Below are 19,677 nucleotides of genomic sequence, written 5' to 3' on the forward strand. Positions count from 1 at the left end.
GGGGACACAAATTGTGTAAAAAAAAAAAAAAAAAAGATAATAAAAATGAATAAAAAAGAAAAATGTAAAAAAAAAGTAAAGAAAAACCTTTTTTGTGCTTTTTCTCATATTAGCATAAAAAAAGGTAAAAAAAAAATTAAAACCCCACATCTTTGGTATTGTCGCATCTGTAACGACGCGTACAGTAAGTTGCACATGCTTTTGACTGTGCACGGAAAAAAGTGTTAAAAAAACGCTACAAAACTGAGGAAAAATGCTAATTTTTATCATTTTGCCTCCCTAAAAACGCAATAAAAGTCATCAAAAAAGCCATATGTACCCCAAAATGGTACCAATAAAAACTACAGCTCGTCTCGCAGAGCTCCGTACATAAACAAATAAAAAAGATACAGGACTTTGAATGCAGCGATTTAGAAAAAAAAAAGATTTCCAAAAAAGGGTTTTTTATTGCAGAAAAGTGGAAAAACCTAGAAAAAAGAGTAAGAATTTTGGTATCGTTGTAACCGTACCGACCCGCAGAAAAAATGGATTGTGTCATTTATGCTGCATGATTAACGCTGTAAAAAAAATAATGTATGGCAGAATTGATGCGTTTTCTCTCCCTGCTATCATAAAAAAATTTATAAAAGTTTTGCAATATAGTCTTATGTACCCAAAAATAACGCTGATAAAAACTACAGTTCGCCACGCAAAAAACAAGCCCTTATTGCTGTACTAGTTTTATTTTTTTCCAAAAATATTTAATAAATTACTATCCATCTTCTGACAGCCATAACATAGTTGTGCAAGGGCTCATTTTTTGCACCACCTTCATTGACCCCTCCATACACCTATATACATACCCCGAACCTGCAGGACGTAACTGTATGTCCTATGGGGTTAAGGGGTTTAAAAAAAAAAAAAAAAAAAAAAAAGGTCCGGCCTCCTCCACCCCTTAATAGCCGGCCAGCTCTCACCTTTTCCCCATCAACCATGACAGCACTGTCATTAGTGTGAGGAAATCAACTACCGGTAATGGTAACATTATCATAGGCATGTGCGAGATGTTGGTTAAAAAATAAAATCCGGCCTCCTCCACCCCTTAATAGCCGGCCAATGTTATTTCTTCTCTGCCCAGGACAGCCCCAAAAGCTGGAGCTGTAATAGGCATGAGGAAATCCAATTACCGGTAAGTGTAAAATGTTTGGCACATGCCTATGATTAAAATGAAGCGCAGATGTTCTTGCACTTATACTTACTGCCAGCACTTGAATGGAACTGCTGGCTTCTCTACCTTCAAGGTATTCTTCCTGGTCCCTCTGTGTCCAAGGTATACTTTCTTCAGTGCTGGTTGATGGTTATTCAATGAAGTGATGTTCATTCTTCTATTCTTCAGTCTTCTTGACAATCAGGAGGCTGACCTGCTACAGTGACTAAAGAGCTGGTGACTTGCCAAGGGTTTCCAAGGTGACAAAAGAAAATCCCTTAAACAAGGCCTCATCCTGTGCTGACATAGATGGTGACTTTAAAAAAAAAAAGGTCCGGCCTCCTCCACCCCTTAATAGCCGGCCAACTCTCACCTTTGCCCCATCACCCATGACAGCGCTGTCATCAGTGTGAGGGAATCAACTACCGGTAATGGTAAAACTATCATAGGCATGTGCGAGATGTTGGTTAAAAAATAAATCCGGCCTCCTCCTCCCCTTAATAGCCGGCCAATGTCATTTCCTCTGTGCCCAGGACAGCCCCAAAAGCTGGAGCTGTAAAAGGCATGAGGAAATCCAATTACCGGTAAGTGTAAAATGTTTGGCACATGCCTATGATTAAAATGAAGTGCAAGTGTTTTTGCACTTGTACTTACCGTCAGCACTTGAATGGAACTGCTGACTCCTCTGTCTTCAAGATCTTTTTCGGGGTCCCTCGCTGTCAACGGCCTTCTTTCTTCAGTGCTGATTGATGGTTCTTCACTCAAGCGATGTCCAGTCTTCTGTTCTTTAGTCTTCTCGACGATCAGGAGGGCGACTTGCTATAGTGACTAAAGAGCTGATGACTTGCCAAGGGTTTCCAAGTTGACAAAAGAAAATCCCTTGAACAAAGCCTCGTACTGCATTGGTATAAATGCAAACTTTTAATTAATAAAAAAAAAAAAAAGGTCCGGCCTCCTCCACCCCTTAATAGCCGGCCAGCTCTCACCTTTTCCCCATCACCCATGACAGCGCTGCCATAAGTGTGAGGAAATCAACTACCGGTAATGGTAACATTATCATAGGCGTGTGCGAGATGTTGGTTAAAAAAAAAAATCCGGCCTCCTCCACCTCTTAATAGCCGGCCAATGTTATTTCTTCTCTGCCCAGGACAGCACCAAAGCTGGAGCTGTAATAGGCATGAGGAAATCCAATTACCGGTAAGTGTAAAATGTTTGGCACATGCCTATGATTAAAATGAAGCGCAGATGTTCTTGCACTTATACTTACTGCCAGCACTTGAATGGAACTGCTGGCTTCTCAATCTTCAAGTTCTTCTTCAGGGTCTGTCGCTGTCCATGGTCTCCTTACTTCAACTAGTTGATAGTTGGTCACTGATGTCCAGTCTTCTTTCCTTCAATCTTCTCGAGGCTCAAGAGGGCAACCTGCTTTAATGACTAAAGGGCTAGTGACTTACCCTCTGGTTTCCAAGTTGTCAAAGGAAAATCCCTCAAACATGGCCTGGTCCTGCGCTGATATGGGGGCTCTGACCTCTGCCGCTTCTAATTTGTCAACGTGGAATGGTCTAGGACGATGATTAGGATTGGATGGCTGTAAAACAGAAAATATTCTAATATTGGGGTTATGACTTTTTATTACAGTTTGCACTTAAAACTCATAGTAGCATATTTAGCTAGACCAGTGGATAGCTAAGTCTAAGTAAAGTTAGTCTAAGCTAAATCTTACTGCTAGTCTAAGTAAACTATACACCAGGGTTCCTATGACAAATGTATTTAGAGCTTTGCACCTCTTAATACATTAGTCACAACTAGCAGCACCTCTGTGCCCCAGATGGAAACCTGCTTCTGAGCACCAGTTCTACTTCAGCTACAAATACAGATACCTCACGATTATAAGAAATCTTCACTTCCTGTCTGGGTTTCTTTTACAAAGTGTAAATTCTACAAGTTGCCATGGAAACAGGCCTGTAACAGTATCTAGTCATATACTTACTTCAGGTGTGTATGGTGGAGTCACTTTCAAGGCTTCCACTTGGACCCAGTCGATATGCCGAAAGAACTTGTGCTTCCTGATGTCACCGTTGACTCCTAGTCGTCGGGCTGGATCTTTCTGAAGTAGCTAAAAACAAAGAAAACCGAAGAAGCGTTAGAGACAATAAAACATTCTCATAGTCATCACCGGAACACTGGAATATAGCAGGATGCATAAAGCAGCTTCCAGTCCATCTATTGTCACTGATGACTACTAGAACATGTATAAACCATAGTACTAGTAAGACTACTGACCTGTTTAACAATGTTTTTGATCCCTGAGGAAATATCATCGATCGTCTGATGGTAGGCGCACTCATCGGTAACCATTTCTTGTAGGATGACTCCAAAGGAAAACCAATCGACTCCGGCGTTGTACTCCTCTCTTCTTCTTACCTCCGGTGCCATGTAGCCTACAGTTCCAAAGTATCCAGTCGCTGTTTGCTCTCCATGGATGTTGTCAATGCTGAGTCCGAAGTCGGTGATCTTGATGTGTCCCGTTTCAGCTATCAGGATATTCTCTGGCTTGAGGTCTCTGTGAATGATTCCTTTTGTATGCAGAAACTGGATTCCACAGACGAGTTCAGCTGCGTAGAATCGTGCCGTGGGGATGTCAAGTTGTCCTTTCATCAGTAGGTAGTTGTAGAGGTCCCCGCCGCTCACATACTCCAGTCCCAGGATCAGAAATAGCTGTTACACAGAGGAGACATACAGAAATACAATACATTGAACATACTATTTATCTTGCGCGGCAAAAACCAATACAAACCCCCCTGAAAAATGGAGAAAAAAATGCTAATTTAGCTTTTTTTGCCTCAAAAAAACTTAATAAAAGTAATCAAAAAAGCAGTAATGCACTCCAAAATGGTAAAAAAAAAATGGGACTTTGAATGCAACAATGTAAAAAAAAAAAATTTGTAAAAAAAAGTGTTTTATTCTACGAAGTAGAAAAACTTAAAACATTTTTTTGGGGTATTATCGTAATTGTGCCAGCTGTCATAAAAAAAATTGTCATGTCATTTATGCTGCATGATTAACACTGTAAAAAAGGCAGCATCAATATGTTTTCTCTCCCTGCCCTACAAAAAAATGTATAAAGTCCTCATACAGCCATGTTGGCGGAAAAAGTAAAAAAGTTATAGCTTGTTAAAAGTGGAGATGAGAATCCTTCAAAAATTTTTGCTTCCTTATAGCAAAAATAGGTCATGTCCTTAAGAGGTTAAGTAAGGAGCGCAACATCAGGAAGGGGCTTATAAAAAAGAATTATTTAGGGCTCATGTCCACGGGCAAAATATGATTTAAGATCCGCAGCGGATCTCCCGCATGCGGATCCGCATCCCATAGGGATGCATTGACCACCCGCGGGTAGATAAATACCCGCGGATCGTCAATAAAAGGGATTTTAAAAAAAATGGAGCATGGAAAAATCTGGACCATGCTCCATTTTCGTGCGGGTCTCCCGCGGGGACGGCTCCCGCGGGCTTCTATTGAAGCCTATGGAAGCCGTCCGGATCCGCGGGAGACCTAAAATAGGAATTTAAAGTATTTACCATCCGTAGCGGACCGGGAAGGTCTCCTCTTCCTCACGGCCGCATCTTCCTTGCTTCGGCTCGGCGGATGTGCCCGGCGCATGCGCGCGGCACGTCGACGACGTGCCGGCGACGTGCCGCCGGCGTCAGGAATTCATCCGCCGGCCGAAAATGAAGATCCGGCCGTGAGGAACAGCTGACCTTCCCCGCCCGCGCCGGATAGGTAAATGCTTTTAAATTGTTATTTTCGGCGCTCATGTCCGCGGGGCAGGAGGGACCCGCTGCAGATTCTCCATTGAGAATCTGCAGCGGATCTGATTTTCCCCGTGGACATGAGGCCTAATACAGTAGACGCTTTTGGCACTTCCCCATCTGTCATGTAGGTTTTTAACCATGCTCTTGCCCAGAGGATACAAACACAGTGGACAATGTCCCAGCTGGCCGCTGCCGGGGGTCTGGTGCATCGCTTGCCCTGTAGGTAAAGCAGCCCTGCTGGTACACACGATGGCATGTCATAAAATGAAGCAGTCCGTATTTACCTTGGTCTGAAAAGCAAACTGTCCCTGAACAAGGAAAGGGCTCCCAGACGCCAACTGGAAAACCCTTCGCTCCACCATCACGAGCTCATCGCCCGCAGCAAGCAGGGCTCTCTTGCTGATGATCTTCGCCGCAAAATGTTTGCAGGTAGATGGATCTTCCGCCAGCAGGACTGTCCCAAAGCTTCCCCGGCCGAGCACATTATGGAATAGTAGCCTCCTTCTGATGTCGTCTGTGCTGCCGGAGTCGGTTGGCTGAACATCGCTGCTTCCTAGGAGAATGAAGAGAGATGCTACAATGCAGATTTATGACTTTACCAAGAACTGTCTGCTAGTTTCCTGAGGTCAAAAAGCAGGACCGAACTAAGAAACCAGCCTGGCGCACGAAGCTCCCTCATAATATCCATGTCTGCACTAAAACCAATGATACACACGTCTCCTGCTGAACCCAATAATAATATATGGGTTCACAGCTAAACCCCATAATACACATGTGCATTGCTGAATACACACATTTACTGCTTAACCCCATAATACACATGTCTGAAACTGAACATTCATAAGGTACCAGTCCACAGCTGAATTTATCTATTGTGGGACCAAATAACACACCTCAGCTGCCGCAGAACCCAAAAATACACCCGTTCAATGCTGAACCCCATAATGCATTCATGAGCAGCTGAACCTCAGAATAGACACGTCCCCTGGTGAACCCCATAATACACATCTCAGCTGCTGCTGAACCCCGTAATATCCATGTCTGCATTAAAACCAATGATACACATGTCCGCTGATGAACCCCATAATACATACATCCACAGCACCGGATGGAAACTTTTTGCAGCCGGGAGCTGCTGTATGTTCTTGGTACAATCTATGTTGGTTTCTGGTGTAAATTATAGTAAATGCGACACCTCTCTGTTCCCGCTCTCTTTGCCACATCTCTGTTCCCGCTCTCTGTTCCACCTCTCTGTTTCACCTCTCTGTTCCACCTCTCTGTCCCCCTTCTCTGTTTCACCTCTCTGCTCCCCCTCTCTGTTCTACCTCTCTGCTCCCCCTCTCTCTTTCCCCTCTCTGTTCCCCTTCTCTGCTCCCCCTCTCTGCTCCCCCTCTCTGTTCCACCTATCTACTCTAACTCTCTGTTCCCCCTATCTATTCTAACTCTCTGTTCCCCCTATCTGCTCCCCCAAGTGGGCGTGGCTTGCAGCGTGGCCAGAATTTATAGACATTTAAAAAATCATAAAACTTGTCACAATTTTAGTCCAGTAGCTGGGTGGTGAACAAAGTGACTCCCCGCCTCTAGACATATTCACAGATGTGACAATTTTATCAACATCATGCAATATTTAATAAATCTGTTGCACTTTAAAACAGAGAAGGTAACAAAGGTGTGCCAGAAAAGTGCAATCAAATATTCCCCTCATGATGAATCCCACATCACATGTATCTGTAGAGCGAGTTACAACTTCAGGGAAGAATATATAAAATATAATAAATATATCTAATGTTGTCAAGAATTTGCATGTAACCAGGAGCGTAAAAGTTCGACTTGGGTCCCCTTTAACACAACTTGACTTCACAGTCACAGCTATGCCCCTTTGCTGTCTTTCAGTTGCATTACTGTGTTTCTAAGGTGAGCCAGAACTTTTGCTATGGTCTTAAAAGATCAGACGCACTCCTCAAGACATGTCTACCCCTCCACCCCACCCAAAAAAACACCACAAGAATTATTGTTACATAGCAGGCTAAAGGTCCATTTACACGGGACGAATGTTGGGCAAACGATGCCCCACACTCGTCCCTGTGATTCCTTGCTACCAAGCTCCTGCACGGGAGCTAGCAGAGCTGTCTGGTTCACAGAGCAGCCAGCAGGGGGTGGGGCAGTGCAACAGATTTCTCTCCTCTTGCTCCCCTGCCCCTCTCCATTGAGCTAACACAGCAGCCGTACGCTATTGAACGACCGCTATTTAAACTGAACGATGAGCTTCATCGCTCATCTTTTATGCTGCATAAACGATGAGCTTAGCGTTCAGTTTAAACAGCGGCCGTTTCGTAGTGAACAGCGGCTGTGTTATCTCAATACAGAGGGGTGGGGGAGCGAGAGGAGAGAAATCTCCTGCACTGCCCCGCCCCCTGCTGGCCACTCCATCAACAAGACAGCTTTGCGGGAGCGAGGTAACACAGGGATGAGTTTTGGGCAGCGTTTGCCTGACATTTGTTCCGTGTAAATGGACCTTTAGATACACTGGCTCAGCTCAGTCCCCCCACACAATAAGAATTACCATATTTTTCCCACCAACAAATAACTTTTTTTTTGTGCATCACAATAAGTAGTCTCACACAGTAATAATATCCACTTTGTGACCCTGACAAGATAATAGTGTGTTCCCCAAGTGTAATAGTGATTCCTGTGCATATCGCAACCAAAACTAACAGTGGTCCCTCAGTGTTCCCCCAAGAGTAAAAGTAGTTGCTCTGTGCATCCCAACTTCAGAATAATAGTGGTCCCTCTGTGCATCCAACCTCCAGAGTAATATTGGTCGCTCTGTGTGCTCATTCAGATTATAGGTGGACCCTCTCTATCTGTGTCCACATCCCCCCGCCCAAAGAGTAAACGTGGCCCCTCTGTACAACCTTCCCCAAGATTAATAGTCGTCCTTTTGTGTATTCCCCGAGGATAATAGCAGTCCCTCTGTGTGTTCCCTTCTTCACAAGTAATTGTGATCCTCCCAAAGAGTAATACAGCCACTTGTCCATATGTGCGTCCCATCTCCCAAATGAGTGATAGCGGACGCTGTGTGTCCCATTCCCTTCCACCCATCCTAAGGGCAGCGTCACACGAGCATATTGCAAAATACAGTATGTGTGTTGCACATCTTTTTGCGTAGAGAATGAGTGCACCCGCCCTGATATAAATGACCATTCCATAGAATAACCATTAATCTCTTAATCTCTATAGGATTACTGCATTACTGAATTACTAGCACAGACTATGCGCAGCAATGACACTGCTATTACAGTTCCTAAAAACAACCACAGGGTAACAAACATTTGTGCTGACATTTAGGCCTCGTTCACTCAGATCTATGTGATTTTAATTAAATTACAAAATGCACTATTTTCACTGCCTGTATTTGTCTTTTTTGGTATGTATGTGTATTTTATGTCCATGATGCATCCGTGTTCACTGCATTTTTTACATGTGCAAAAAAAATAAATCCATGTAGGCCCAAATAATGCCAGCTTTGTCACGAAGTGCATAAAACTGCAGTAAATACGACATTTTTTTACATACTCAATCATTTTAATGGGTGATTTTGGTCTGTGAATACGCAGCAAAATAGGACAAGGACATCTGCAATCTTTTATACGCGCAACATTGGTCCGCATACCAAACCCCATTACTTGTGGGTTATCTGTCAGCACTTTTATATTGATTTCACAAGTGTTTCCCCAATATATGTGTGTAATAAAAGCACTATTTCGTAGGGTAGTTTTACATGGACGATCGCGTATTTACCCCTCATCAGTGTGCAGTAGGGGGCTTGGCTAGCGAGAGGCCTGTGACACGGGTCAGCAATGCTCTCTTTTTTCCTTAGGGTAGTTTCACATGGGCGTCCGCGATATCGCCACCGGAAAATCAAGGCAAAATCATGTCCTTGTTCATGGGATTTTTGAATATCAGCACTGCTTTTTCTTGCAAAAACATTGCTGCCACTTGTGATTTTCTAACAATTTTTTTGCACAATTTTTCAGTGATTTTCTCATAAGAAACACAATAGGACTCTCTAATGTTAAAAAATGCATTAAATCACACGAAAATCACAAGTTCGTGTGTTGCGAAGTGATAAAACAAAAGCTCCATAGGGAACCATGGGCGATAAAAAAGAGCACGACACAGAAGGTGAATTTTTTTCATGCAACATGTGAAGGAAACCATTGAAAATCCCGGGTTTCACAGCTCTGCATTTTTACGCGCTCTTGCATCACGCTATTTTATCACCCATGTGAAACCGGCCCTAAACTCTTTATATTTCTCCAAAACATAAATATTTAGAATATTATTCAGGTGGTACAAGCGCAGCAATAGCCTGCAAGATGGCGTCATATGGTATATATAAAGTAGTGACAGATAACACACAAGTACCAAAAACACAGGTCTGAATACACAATATAATTCAGTGGTCCGTCCATATACAGGGCGCGTTCACAGCTGATTTCAGCCTTTGCAGCGCTACTCTCACCTCCCAAAATCTGCTAGTAAGCACCGCTGCCGCTCATGTGATGTTGAAGTGGCATCACATGATCACCGCCTCTGCCGCTGAGTTGCAATTCCCAGTGTGGGCTGCGCTGTGGGTATGGGCACCAACGGTGCGGATTTTGACTCTTTTGATGCGGAAACGCTGCAGATTTTACAGCAGAATTTTATGCTGTGAATGGGCCCTTAATCACTACCCTCACGTAGGACAACATAAGGCAGTTACATAGTTGGTTTGGCCTTTTCATATGATACAATGTAACCTTGAAAGCATTTTGCTCAGTTTTTACATTTGGGTAACAGATCAGTATTATATAAAAACATGGCAGAGATTTATTAAACTGTCCAAAGGAAAAGTTGTCTTTGTTGCCCATAGCAACCAATCACAACTCAGCTTTCATTCCTCATAGCTTTTTGAAAAATAAAAGCTGCTCTGTGATTGGTTGCTATGGGCAACAAGGATCATTGTTCTGTAAACCATTTTTAATAAACTGCTCCAATGCATCCAGTATCTATAACTGTCTAGTTTCCCATACTGGTCACATATAGATCACTACCGCAGCCTCTCTGGTCATCCTGCCCTTCGTCTTTACTCTGGACATCAGGAACGCTCTTGATGGATTTCTCCGCTTTGGGATCCATGGCTTCCTCTGCTGGTGTAATCCTTGGTTTCTTCCTCTCTGGGCTCTTTGATGACTTCTCTCGATCCGCGGATGAGCTGAAGATGGCTGCTCTCTTCTTGGCTCCAATCCTCTGGATCTCTGTATTCTCCATCTCTTCCTCCTTCTGGACCGGTTGTTTGGTCCTTTTGACTGAAGACGGCCCTTCATCAGCCGATGAATCATTGGTCGGTCTTCGTCTTTTCACTCCTTCTCCTCTCTCCATAATTTTCTCGTCTCTCGCATCCATAATATCGCTCTGCTTAGCAGATAAGTTCTCCACCGTCGCCTGTCACTACGAACTGTCACTTTCCAACTGTCACTCACAGCAATTCAAATGTAGGCATCACAATAGACCTGGCTGCACTGGTCATGTGATCAGCAACTGACCAATCATATTCAAGAGATAAATATCCTTTACCTGAGATTTACTTTACAGGTGTTTAATACCCTGTCAGATGCTCTGTAGGACACGGGGTTACACTCTTATGTTCCAGTGGGTTTAATCTTCATTTTCACTTCTAATGAGCACAATGGGGAACATTTATCACCTGCAGTATTTTTGAAGTGAGTTTTGCTGGAGGAAATATTTTGTTGCTCTTTGTGACAAATGTATCAAATATAATGTTGATACATTTATTGCATATTTTAATGTCTAGAGATGTACCTCCAATTCTTACACCAGCCAACTAGGGGGAGATTGGACAAAGATTTAGCAACTGTTTTAAAAGTTGCACTTCATAAATGTCTGTAAATCCCGGCCAAGCAGCAAACCACGCCCACTTGTCACTCCAATTTAAATACTGATGTGAATGGCAAAAATGACTCTAATTTTTGGCACAAGTGGGTAAAAAAGTGTGTCCAACAGCAAATTAGATGTTGTTGTTTGGTGCAAAATACGCCAGAAAAACGGGACAAATACTGTACATTAACAAAAGCGGGCCAATGTATTAACAAGGATGTGATTGTGCCAACTTGACCCGGCCAATAATAAGCTGGGAAATTACCAGATGATCGGATATAAACTGCTATGAAATAAAGGATCTATAAAAGATGGTGTCAGAATCTAGATTGTGATTCTTTTTAATGGCGGCATTGCACTACATGCAAGCTGCATGCGATGAAAGATCTCCCATTGTTTTCAATGACCCTCCATGATCCTCTGCCACGGCTGACAGCCACAGGGGAGGTTTGCTGCATCCTCAAAGTGATACAAGACTGCTTTAACATGAAAACACCTGGCATCTGAGGGGAATTCACATGATGAGGAACTCAATATGGGGGTGGGATTCCCACACTCGCCCGTGTGAAATTATGCGAAGTGTGCATTCACGTGGGCAAGAAAATTTTACGGATGCACAAAACTCGCACAAAAATATAACCAATTATCTGCAATGGGTGTATTTACATGGGCGACTTTTCTCTCATAGAAGAGACAGAAAAATCGCAACATGTTCTATTTTCGTGCGAGTCTTGTGTGAGAACAGAACATGAAGATGTGCGTCTCCTGGACATCACACAGCACATGGACGGGGTGACTGCTGCATGATGCGAGTCACGCTCAAGAATGTTGGGTGTGACTTGCAGTCGCCCGTGTGAATGCACCATAACAAGTACCACAGCCCCGCCTTATTTGACTTTTTGGGCAGTTTCAGATGACTGTAGGCGCCACTATGCTCGCTGATACGGAGCGTAGTTGCACGAGGAGGGAAAATTTTTTCCCCATTCACTGGCCGCTCAGACTCCACACCAGAGCATAGGAGTTTGAAGGCAAACTAACCAGACTAACTAAACGCAGGAAGATAGGTCTTGCCTGATCTTTTCTGTATGTAGTTTTCATTATTTGTTCAAGCGTAGTATTAACAGCCGAGAAAAGAGCGAGTGAAAACGAAACCACTGAAATCAGTGGGATTGTTTTGTCCCATTATGAGGGGAGAAAACCACATTCATGTATTTTCACCCTTAGGCCTCTTTCCCATGAGTGTTGCATGTCCACGCAAAACATATCGCATGAGAAGATCGCAGCAAGGCTGTATTACCGCGATCTACTTGCAAAAGCAATTAGCATTTTCTTGTCCATTCACATGAGCGCATGGTGTGAATGGACTCCGCAGCGGCGCTCGGCAGAATGGCTTCTATTTAGCTTTAATAGTTAAAGGGGTGGTCTCGCGAAACCAAATGGGGGTATACACTTCCGTATGGCCATATTAATGCACTTTGTAATATACATCGTGCATTAAATATGAGCCATACAGAAGTTATTCACTTACCTGCTCCGTTGCTAGCGTCCTCGTCTCCATGGTTCCGTCTAAATTCGCTGGCAGCTTGCTTTTTTAGACGCGCTTGCGCAGTCCGGTCTTCTCCTTTCAGCACGAGCCGCTTCAGTGTGCTCCCCGCTACAGCTCTTCTGCGCATGCGCAGATGAGCTGTCACTGCTCGGGAGCGCGCTGAGCGGCCATTCTGTACCTTCCTCTGTTAGAGGAAGGTGCAGAAACTGGAGCTGCCGTCCGGAGAAGCCGCCCAGCTGTCCTGCCGTCCAGCTGTCCTGCCGTCCAGGTAAGTGATGGGCCGGGGGGGGGGGGCTGCAGCTGCGCCGGGGGGGGGGGGGGGCTGTCGTCGCTGTGATGCGCCGGGGGGGGCTGACGCTGCGATGGGGGGTCTGTCGCTAGGCCGGGGGGGTCTGTCGCTAGGCCGGGGGGGGGCTGTCGCTGCGATGGGGGGTCTGTCGCTAGGTCGGGGGGGGCTGTCGCTGCGATGGGGGGTCTGTCGCTAGGCCGGGGGGAACTACCGCTGGGCCAGGGGGGTAAGTGATGGGTCGGGGGTGATGTTCACTGACAGGTGAAGGCCCCGGAGCCCAGCGCTGGGCTCCGGGGCCTTCACCTGGGCTGAGGGTCTAGCGCTGGGGAGCCGGGAGCGTAGCGCTGGGGAGCCGGGGGCTAGCGCCGGTTACCTGCTGCCTGGCGGTGGGTGACTGGTCGGCGGCTGCGGGGCGTCTGGTCGGCGGCTGCGGGGCGTCTGGTCGGCGGCTGCGCGGGTCTGGCCGGCGGCTGCAGGGCGTCCGGTTGCCATGGAGACACAGCTGGCAGCGTCTCGGGAGTGCGCACGTCGGGCTGCAGCGAGCGACGGGGAAAGAGCCGGCGGCCATCTTGGGGAAACTTTTATAAGTTGCTGAAACGCTGGAACGGTAAGTACAAACCAGCTAGGAAAGTCATTTACAGGGGTAATTAGTAATGTATGTTTAATTAGGGGGATTGGGCAAAAAAAAAAAATCACTGCTTCCTCGAGACATCTCCTTTAAATGCAAGCCAGCTGTCTTCGGCAATGAGGGCCAGAGCAGGTAAACTTCGTCCCCCTCCCTTTTTTGGCCTGATCCCTGCAATTTTTGTCAAAAGATAGGTCACAGCCTAGCTTTTGAAACAGTGAGGAAAAGTTGTGGCTAAAAATCGACGGCAATTTATACTGATGATTTTGATGCTGCGAGAAAAAAATCGCTCATGTGAATGAATGCATTGGAATCCCAGTGATTGGGGCCCAATTTATTTACTGGAATCAGTGCACACCCTATCCAGAGAAACTGAATTACTGTAGGTGGTTGGGAAGTGTCATGGAAGGGAGTAGAGGGGAGAGCAAACACCAGAACCATCTGTCCTGGTGCCAAAATCTAACACTATATAAGGGTCCCATGTAGAGATGAGCGAACGTACTCGTCCGAGCTTGATATTCGGGCGAATATTAGGGTGTTCGGGATGCTCGTTACTCGTAACGAGCACCACGCGGTGTTCTGGTTACTTTCAGTTTCCTCTCTGAAACGTTAGCGCGCTTTTCTGGCCAATTGAAAGACAGGGAAGGCATTACAACTTCCCCCTGTGACGTTCAAGCCCTATACCACCCCCCTGCAGTGAGTGGCTGGGAAGATCAGATGTCACCCGAGTATAAAAGTCGGCCCCTCCCGCGGCTCGCCACACATGCCTTGTGAGTTAGCTGAGGGAAAGTACTATCGTGCTGGTGCTGCTGTAGGGAGAGCATTAGGAGTCAGTGTAGGCTTCAAGAACCCTAAAGGTCCTTCTTAGGGCCACATCTACCTGTGTGCAGGCTGCTGCTAGCAGTGTTTTTTTTTTTTTTTTTCTCAAAATCGGCAGTGCAGAGCATTGCACTCGGCATTAGGGACAGAAGTGGTGCATAGGCAGGGAGAGTGTTAGGAGTGAGTGTAGCCTTCAAGAACCTCAACGGTCCTTTCTAGGGGCAAATTTAAGCGTGTGCAGTACTGTGCTGGCTGCTGTTAGCAGTGTTGCATTTTTTTTTTTTTCTAAAAATCGTCTGTGCAGAGCATTGCACCATCCATTGATACTACAGGGACAGAATTGTGTAGGCAGGGCCACAACACAGTTATTGTTCATTGAATATACGCAGTGGGTCCTTCCCTTTGCAAAAAAGGAAAATAAATTATATTTGGCCTGCCTGTGTCAGTCCTAAGGTCTCCGTGTACGTGTGTGCTGCGTGGACAACGTACAAAAATCAGACGCAACCAGCTACGGTTTACTGCAGGCTTGCGCCATTGTCTTTCCTGGCTGGCAAATACCTGCTCTGCTAGAGTTAATAACTCTGCTACACTAAAGTTGTGTGACACTTTTTCAGGGCCACACCACAGTTATTAAACGTATTGTTCATTGAATATACGCAGTGGGGCCTTCCCTTTGCAAAAAAGCTAAAAAATTATATTTGACCTGCAGGCTTGCGCCAATTTATTTCCTGCCTGGGAAATCAAATCACTGGTAATACAGCATGCTGAGGGGTAGGGGTAGGCCTAGAGGACGTGGACGCGGCCGAGGACGCGGAGGGCCAAGTGAGGGTGTGGGCACAGGCCGAGCCAGTGCGGTGGCCAGGGGTAGAGGCAGGGCCAGACCGAATAATCCACCAACTGTTTCCCAAAGCGCCCCCTCGCGCCATGCCACCCTGCACAGGTCAAGGTGCTCTACGGTGTGGCAGTTTTTCACAGAGACGCCTGACGACCGACGAACAGTGGTGTGCAACCTTTGTCACGCCAAGATCAGCTGGGGAGGCACCACCAACAGCATGCGCAGACATATGATGGCCAAGCACCCCACAAGGTGGGACGATGCCCGTTCACCGCCTCCGGTTTGCACCACTGCCTCTCCCCCTGTGCCCCAACCTGCCACTGAGATCCAACCCCCCTCTGAGGACACAGGCACTACCGTCTCCTGGCCTGCACCCACACCCTCACCTCCGCTGTCCTCGGCCCCATCCAGCAATGTCTCTCAGCGCAGCGTCCAGACGTCGCTAGTGCCACAGTTTGAGCGCAAGCGCAAGTACGACGCCACGCACCCGCACGCTCAAGCGTTAAACGTGCACATTGCAAAATTGATCAGCCTGGAGATGCTGCCGTATAGACTTGTGGAAACGGAGGCTTTCAAAAGCATGATGGCGGCGGCTGCCCCGCGCTACTCGGTTCCCAGTCGCCACTACTTTTCCCGATGTGCCGTCCCAGCCCTGCACGACCACGTCTCCCGCAACATTGTACGCGCCCTCACCAACGCGGTTACTCCCAAGGTCCACTTAACAACGGACACGTGGACAAGCACAGGCGGGCAGGGCCACTATATCTCCCTGACGGCACATTGGGTGAATTTAGTGGAGGCTGGGACAGAGTCAGAGCCTGGGACCGCTCACGTCCTACCCACCCCCAGAATTGCGGGCCCCAGCTCGGTGGTGGTATCTGCGGCGGTGTATGCTTCCTCCACTAAAGCACCTTCCTCCTCCTCCTCCTCCAACGCAACCTCTGTCTCGCAATCAAGATGTGTCAGCAGCACGTCGCCCATAGGCGTAGCGTCAGGGGGTGCTGGGGTCGCCATGGCGACCCGGCCCCTGCGCTCAGGGGGCCCCGACGCCGCCCTCTGCATAACCAACATGCACATTTAGTGCATTAATCGCTGACCGTTCTGACTGCAGCAAAATTCTCATCATGCGGCAGCCGGAACGGCCAGCGTGAGAGGAAGGCTCGGCAGAGCAGAGAGAAGGAGGGAGGAACTCACATGGGCCGGCAGCATATTTGGGATTTCAGCCGCACTTAAGCAGCAGTGAGCGATTCCCGCGACCTGATTGGTTGTTGGGTACACACCCCCCTTTGGAGATATATTAAGCTGCTTAAGTGCGGCTGAAATACCTAATATGCGGGCGGCAGGGGAGAAGGAGGAAGTCACAGGGGACGGCAGGGGAGGAGGGAAGAAGTCACATGAAAGGGATCATGTGCTCACCCCCCCCCCCCCTGCTTCCTGCTGAACGGGAAGCTTCTGAATTGCTGGCTTGCTGCTGCTGTCACATGAAGGAGTAGTGGACCGGGCCCTGGGGTAAGTGCATATGTATGTGTCTGTCTGTCTCCCTCCTTTATCTATCTATAGTATGTATGTATGTATGTATGTATGTATATATATATATATATATATATATATATATATATATATATATATATCTATAGTATGTGTGTCTGTGTGTGTATATATATATATATATATATATATATATCCCATATCTATCTATATACTATCTATCTATTCATCCATCTATCTATATACTATCTTTCTGCTATCTATATACTATCTATCTATATTCTATCTATCCCATATCTATCTATATACTATCTATCTATTCATCTATCTATATACTATCTATCTGCTATCTATATACTATCTATCTATATTCTATCTATCCCATATCTATCTATATACTATCTATCTATTCATCTATCTATATACTATCTATCTGCTATCTATATACTATCTATCTATATTCTATCTATCCCATATCTATCTATATTCTATCTATCCCATATCTATCTATATACTATCTATCTATTCATCTATCTATATACTATCTATCTGCTATCTATATACTATCTATCTATCCCATATCTATATACTATCTATCTGCTATATATACTATCTATCTATCCCATATCTATCTATATACTATCTAGCTATCTATATACTATCTATCTATATACTATCTATCTATCTATATACTATCTATCAATATACTATCTATCTATCCCATATCTATCTATATACTATCTATCTATTCATCCATCTATCTATATACTATCTATCTGCTATCTATATGCTATCTATCTATCTCATATGAGATAGCTAGATAGTATATAGATAGATGAATAGCTAGTATATAGATAGATAGTGTATAGATAGATGGATGAATAGATAGATGGTATATAGATAGCAGATAGATAGATAGTATATAGATAAGTATGAGATAGATAGATAGTGTATAGATAGATATGAGATAGATAATGTATATATAGATAGTGTAAAGATATAGTAGATAGATAGATAGTGTATAGATAGTAGATAGATAGTGTATAGATAGTATATAGATAGATAGTGTATATATAGTATATAGATAGATAGTGTATAGATAGTAGATAGATAGATAGTGTATAGATAGTAGCTAGATATGAGATAGATAGATAGATAGTATATAGATAGCAGATAGTATATAGATAGATATGGGATACATAGATAGTATATAGATAGATATGTGATACATAGATAGTATATAGATAGATATGGGATACATAGATAGTATATAGATAGATATGGGATACATATGGCTGACTTCATGTTAGGATGCCTTTCTCGTGACCCTCGCGTTACACGCATTCTGGCCACTACGGATTACTGGGTGTACACACTGCTCGGTATAAGGAGAGCCTTTGCAATCTCATTCCCGAAGAGGAAAGGGGTTCGAGAATGATGCTATACCACAGGGCGCTGGTGGACAAACTGATGGTAAACTTCCCATCCGACAGCGCTAGTGGCAGAAGGCGCAGTTCCGAGGGCCAGGTAGCAGGGGAGGCGCAGAGATCAGGCAGCATGTACAGCGCAGGCAGGGGAACATTCTCCAAGGCCTTTGCCAGCTTTATGGCTCCCCAGCAAGACTGTGTCACCGCTCCCCAGTCAAGGCTGAGTCGGCGGGAGCACTGTAAAAGGATGGTGAGGGAGTACGTAGCCGATTGCACGACCGTCCTCCATGACGCCTCTGCCCCCTACAACTACTGGGTGTCGAAGCTGGACACATGGCCTGAACTCGCGCTGTATGCCCTGGAGGTGCTTGCTTGTCCTGCGGCTAGCGTCTTGTCAGAGAGTGTGTTTAGTGTGGCTGGGGGAATCATCACAGATAAGCGTACCCACCTGTCAACCGACAGTGCCGACAGGCTTACACTCATCAAGATGAACAAAGCCTGGATTTCCCCAGACTTCTCTTCTCCACCAGCGGACAGCAGCGATACGTAAGCAATACGTAGGCTGCACCCGCGGATGGAAGCATCGTTCTCTATCACCATCCAAAACGGGGACATTTCTGCTTCATCAATCTGTGTCTAATATTCCTCCTCCTCCTCCTGCTCCTCCTCCTGAAACCTCACGTAATCACGCTGAACGGGCAATTTTTCTTAGGGCCACAAGGCTCACTTATATAATTTTTCTAAACAATTTTTATATGTTTCAATGCTCTTAAAAGCGTTGAAACTTTAACTTGAACCAATTTTTCGTTAAACTGGGCTGCCTCCAGGCCTAGTTACCACTTAAGCCACATTAACCAAAGCGATTAATGGGTTTCACCTGCCCTCTTGGTTGGCCATGGCCAATTTTTTGGATGTACATTAGTACTGTTGATACAGCAATTTTTGTGGGCCCTCGCCTACAGTGTAATCAAATGAATTTTTAGCCCACCTGCATTACAGCTGACGTTACATCCGCTGTGTTGGGCAATGCAATGGGATATTTTTGTGTATCGCCGGTGGGTTCCAGGGAGCCACCCATGCTGTAGGTGCACACGGAGTTTAACCTACATCTGTTCACTTGTAAAGAACCCCAGTCTGACTGGGGCATGCAGTGTGGGCCGAAGCCCACCTGCATTAAGCACGACATTACTACCTCAGCTGTGTTGGGCACTGCAATGGGATATTTTTATGTACCGCCGGTGGGTTCCAGGAAGCCACCCATGCTGTCGGTCGACAGGGACTTCACAATAGGGAGTTGTACCTGCCTGTGTCTATGAATTAAAAAGCCCGGTCTGACTGGGGCATGCAGAGACACCTTGACAGAATGAATAGTGTGTGACACATAGGTTCCCCATTGCTATGCCCACGTGTGCAGCTCCTGATGGCGGTGGCACAGGATTCTATTTCTCATTGCTTCTGTACAGCATTGTGGGCTATCGCCCCGCCCCTTTTAAAGAGGGTCGCTGCCTAGCCGTGCCAACCTCTGCAGTGTGTGCCTGCAGTTCCTCCTCATGGCAGACGCACTTCTAAATAGACATGAGGGTGGTGAGGTATTAGGGCAGCTGAAGGCTGCGCAGGGACACTTTGGTGTGCGCTGTGGGGGGGAGGGGGGCGGTTGGGCAGCATGTAACCCAGGAGAAGTGTCAGTGGAGTGTCATGCAGGCAGTGATT

The 19,677-nt window shown here is 45.7% G+C and overlaps 1 protein-coding gene across 1 annotated transcript; it reads right to left on the reverse strand.

Moving 5' to 3' along the window:
• Positions 1–2,297: 2,297 nt before the first annotated feature.
• Positions 2,298–10,446, reverse strand: LOC136626578 (protein kinase C delta type-like). Its single transcript, XM_066601628.1, has 6 exons — positions 10,074–10,446; positions 5,283–5,551; positions 3,470–3,904; positions 3,177–3,302; positions 2,641–2,774; positions 2,298–2,352 (listed from the first exon to the last, which is right to left on the reverse strand). Exons 1-6 carry the CDS (start codon positions 10,444–10,446, stop codon positions 2,298–2,300), a joined length of 1,392 nt encoding a protein of 463 aa, XP_066457725.1.
• Positions 10,447–19,677: the final 9,231 nt, after the last annotated feature.

Source organism: Eleutherodactylus coqui, chromosome 4 (assembly GCF_035609145.1).
Source record: "Eleutherodactylus coqui strain aEleCoq1 chromosome 4, aEleCoq1.hap1, whole genome shotgun sequence".
Taxonomy (NCBI): domain Eukaryota; kingdom Metazoa; phylum Chordata; class Amphibia; order Anura; family Eleutherodactylidae; genus Eleutherodactylus; species Eleutherodactylus coqui.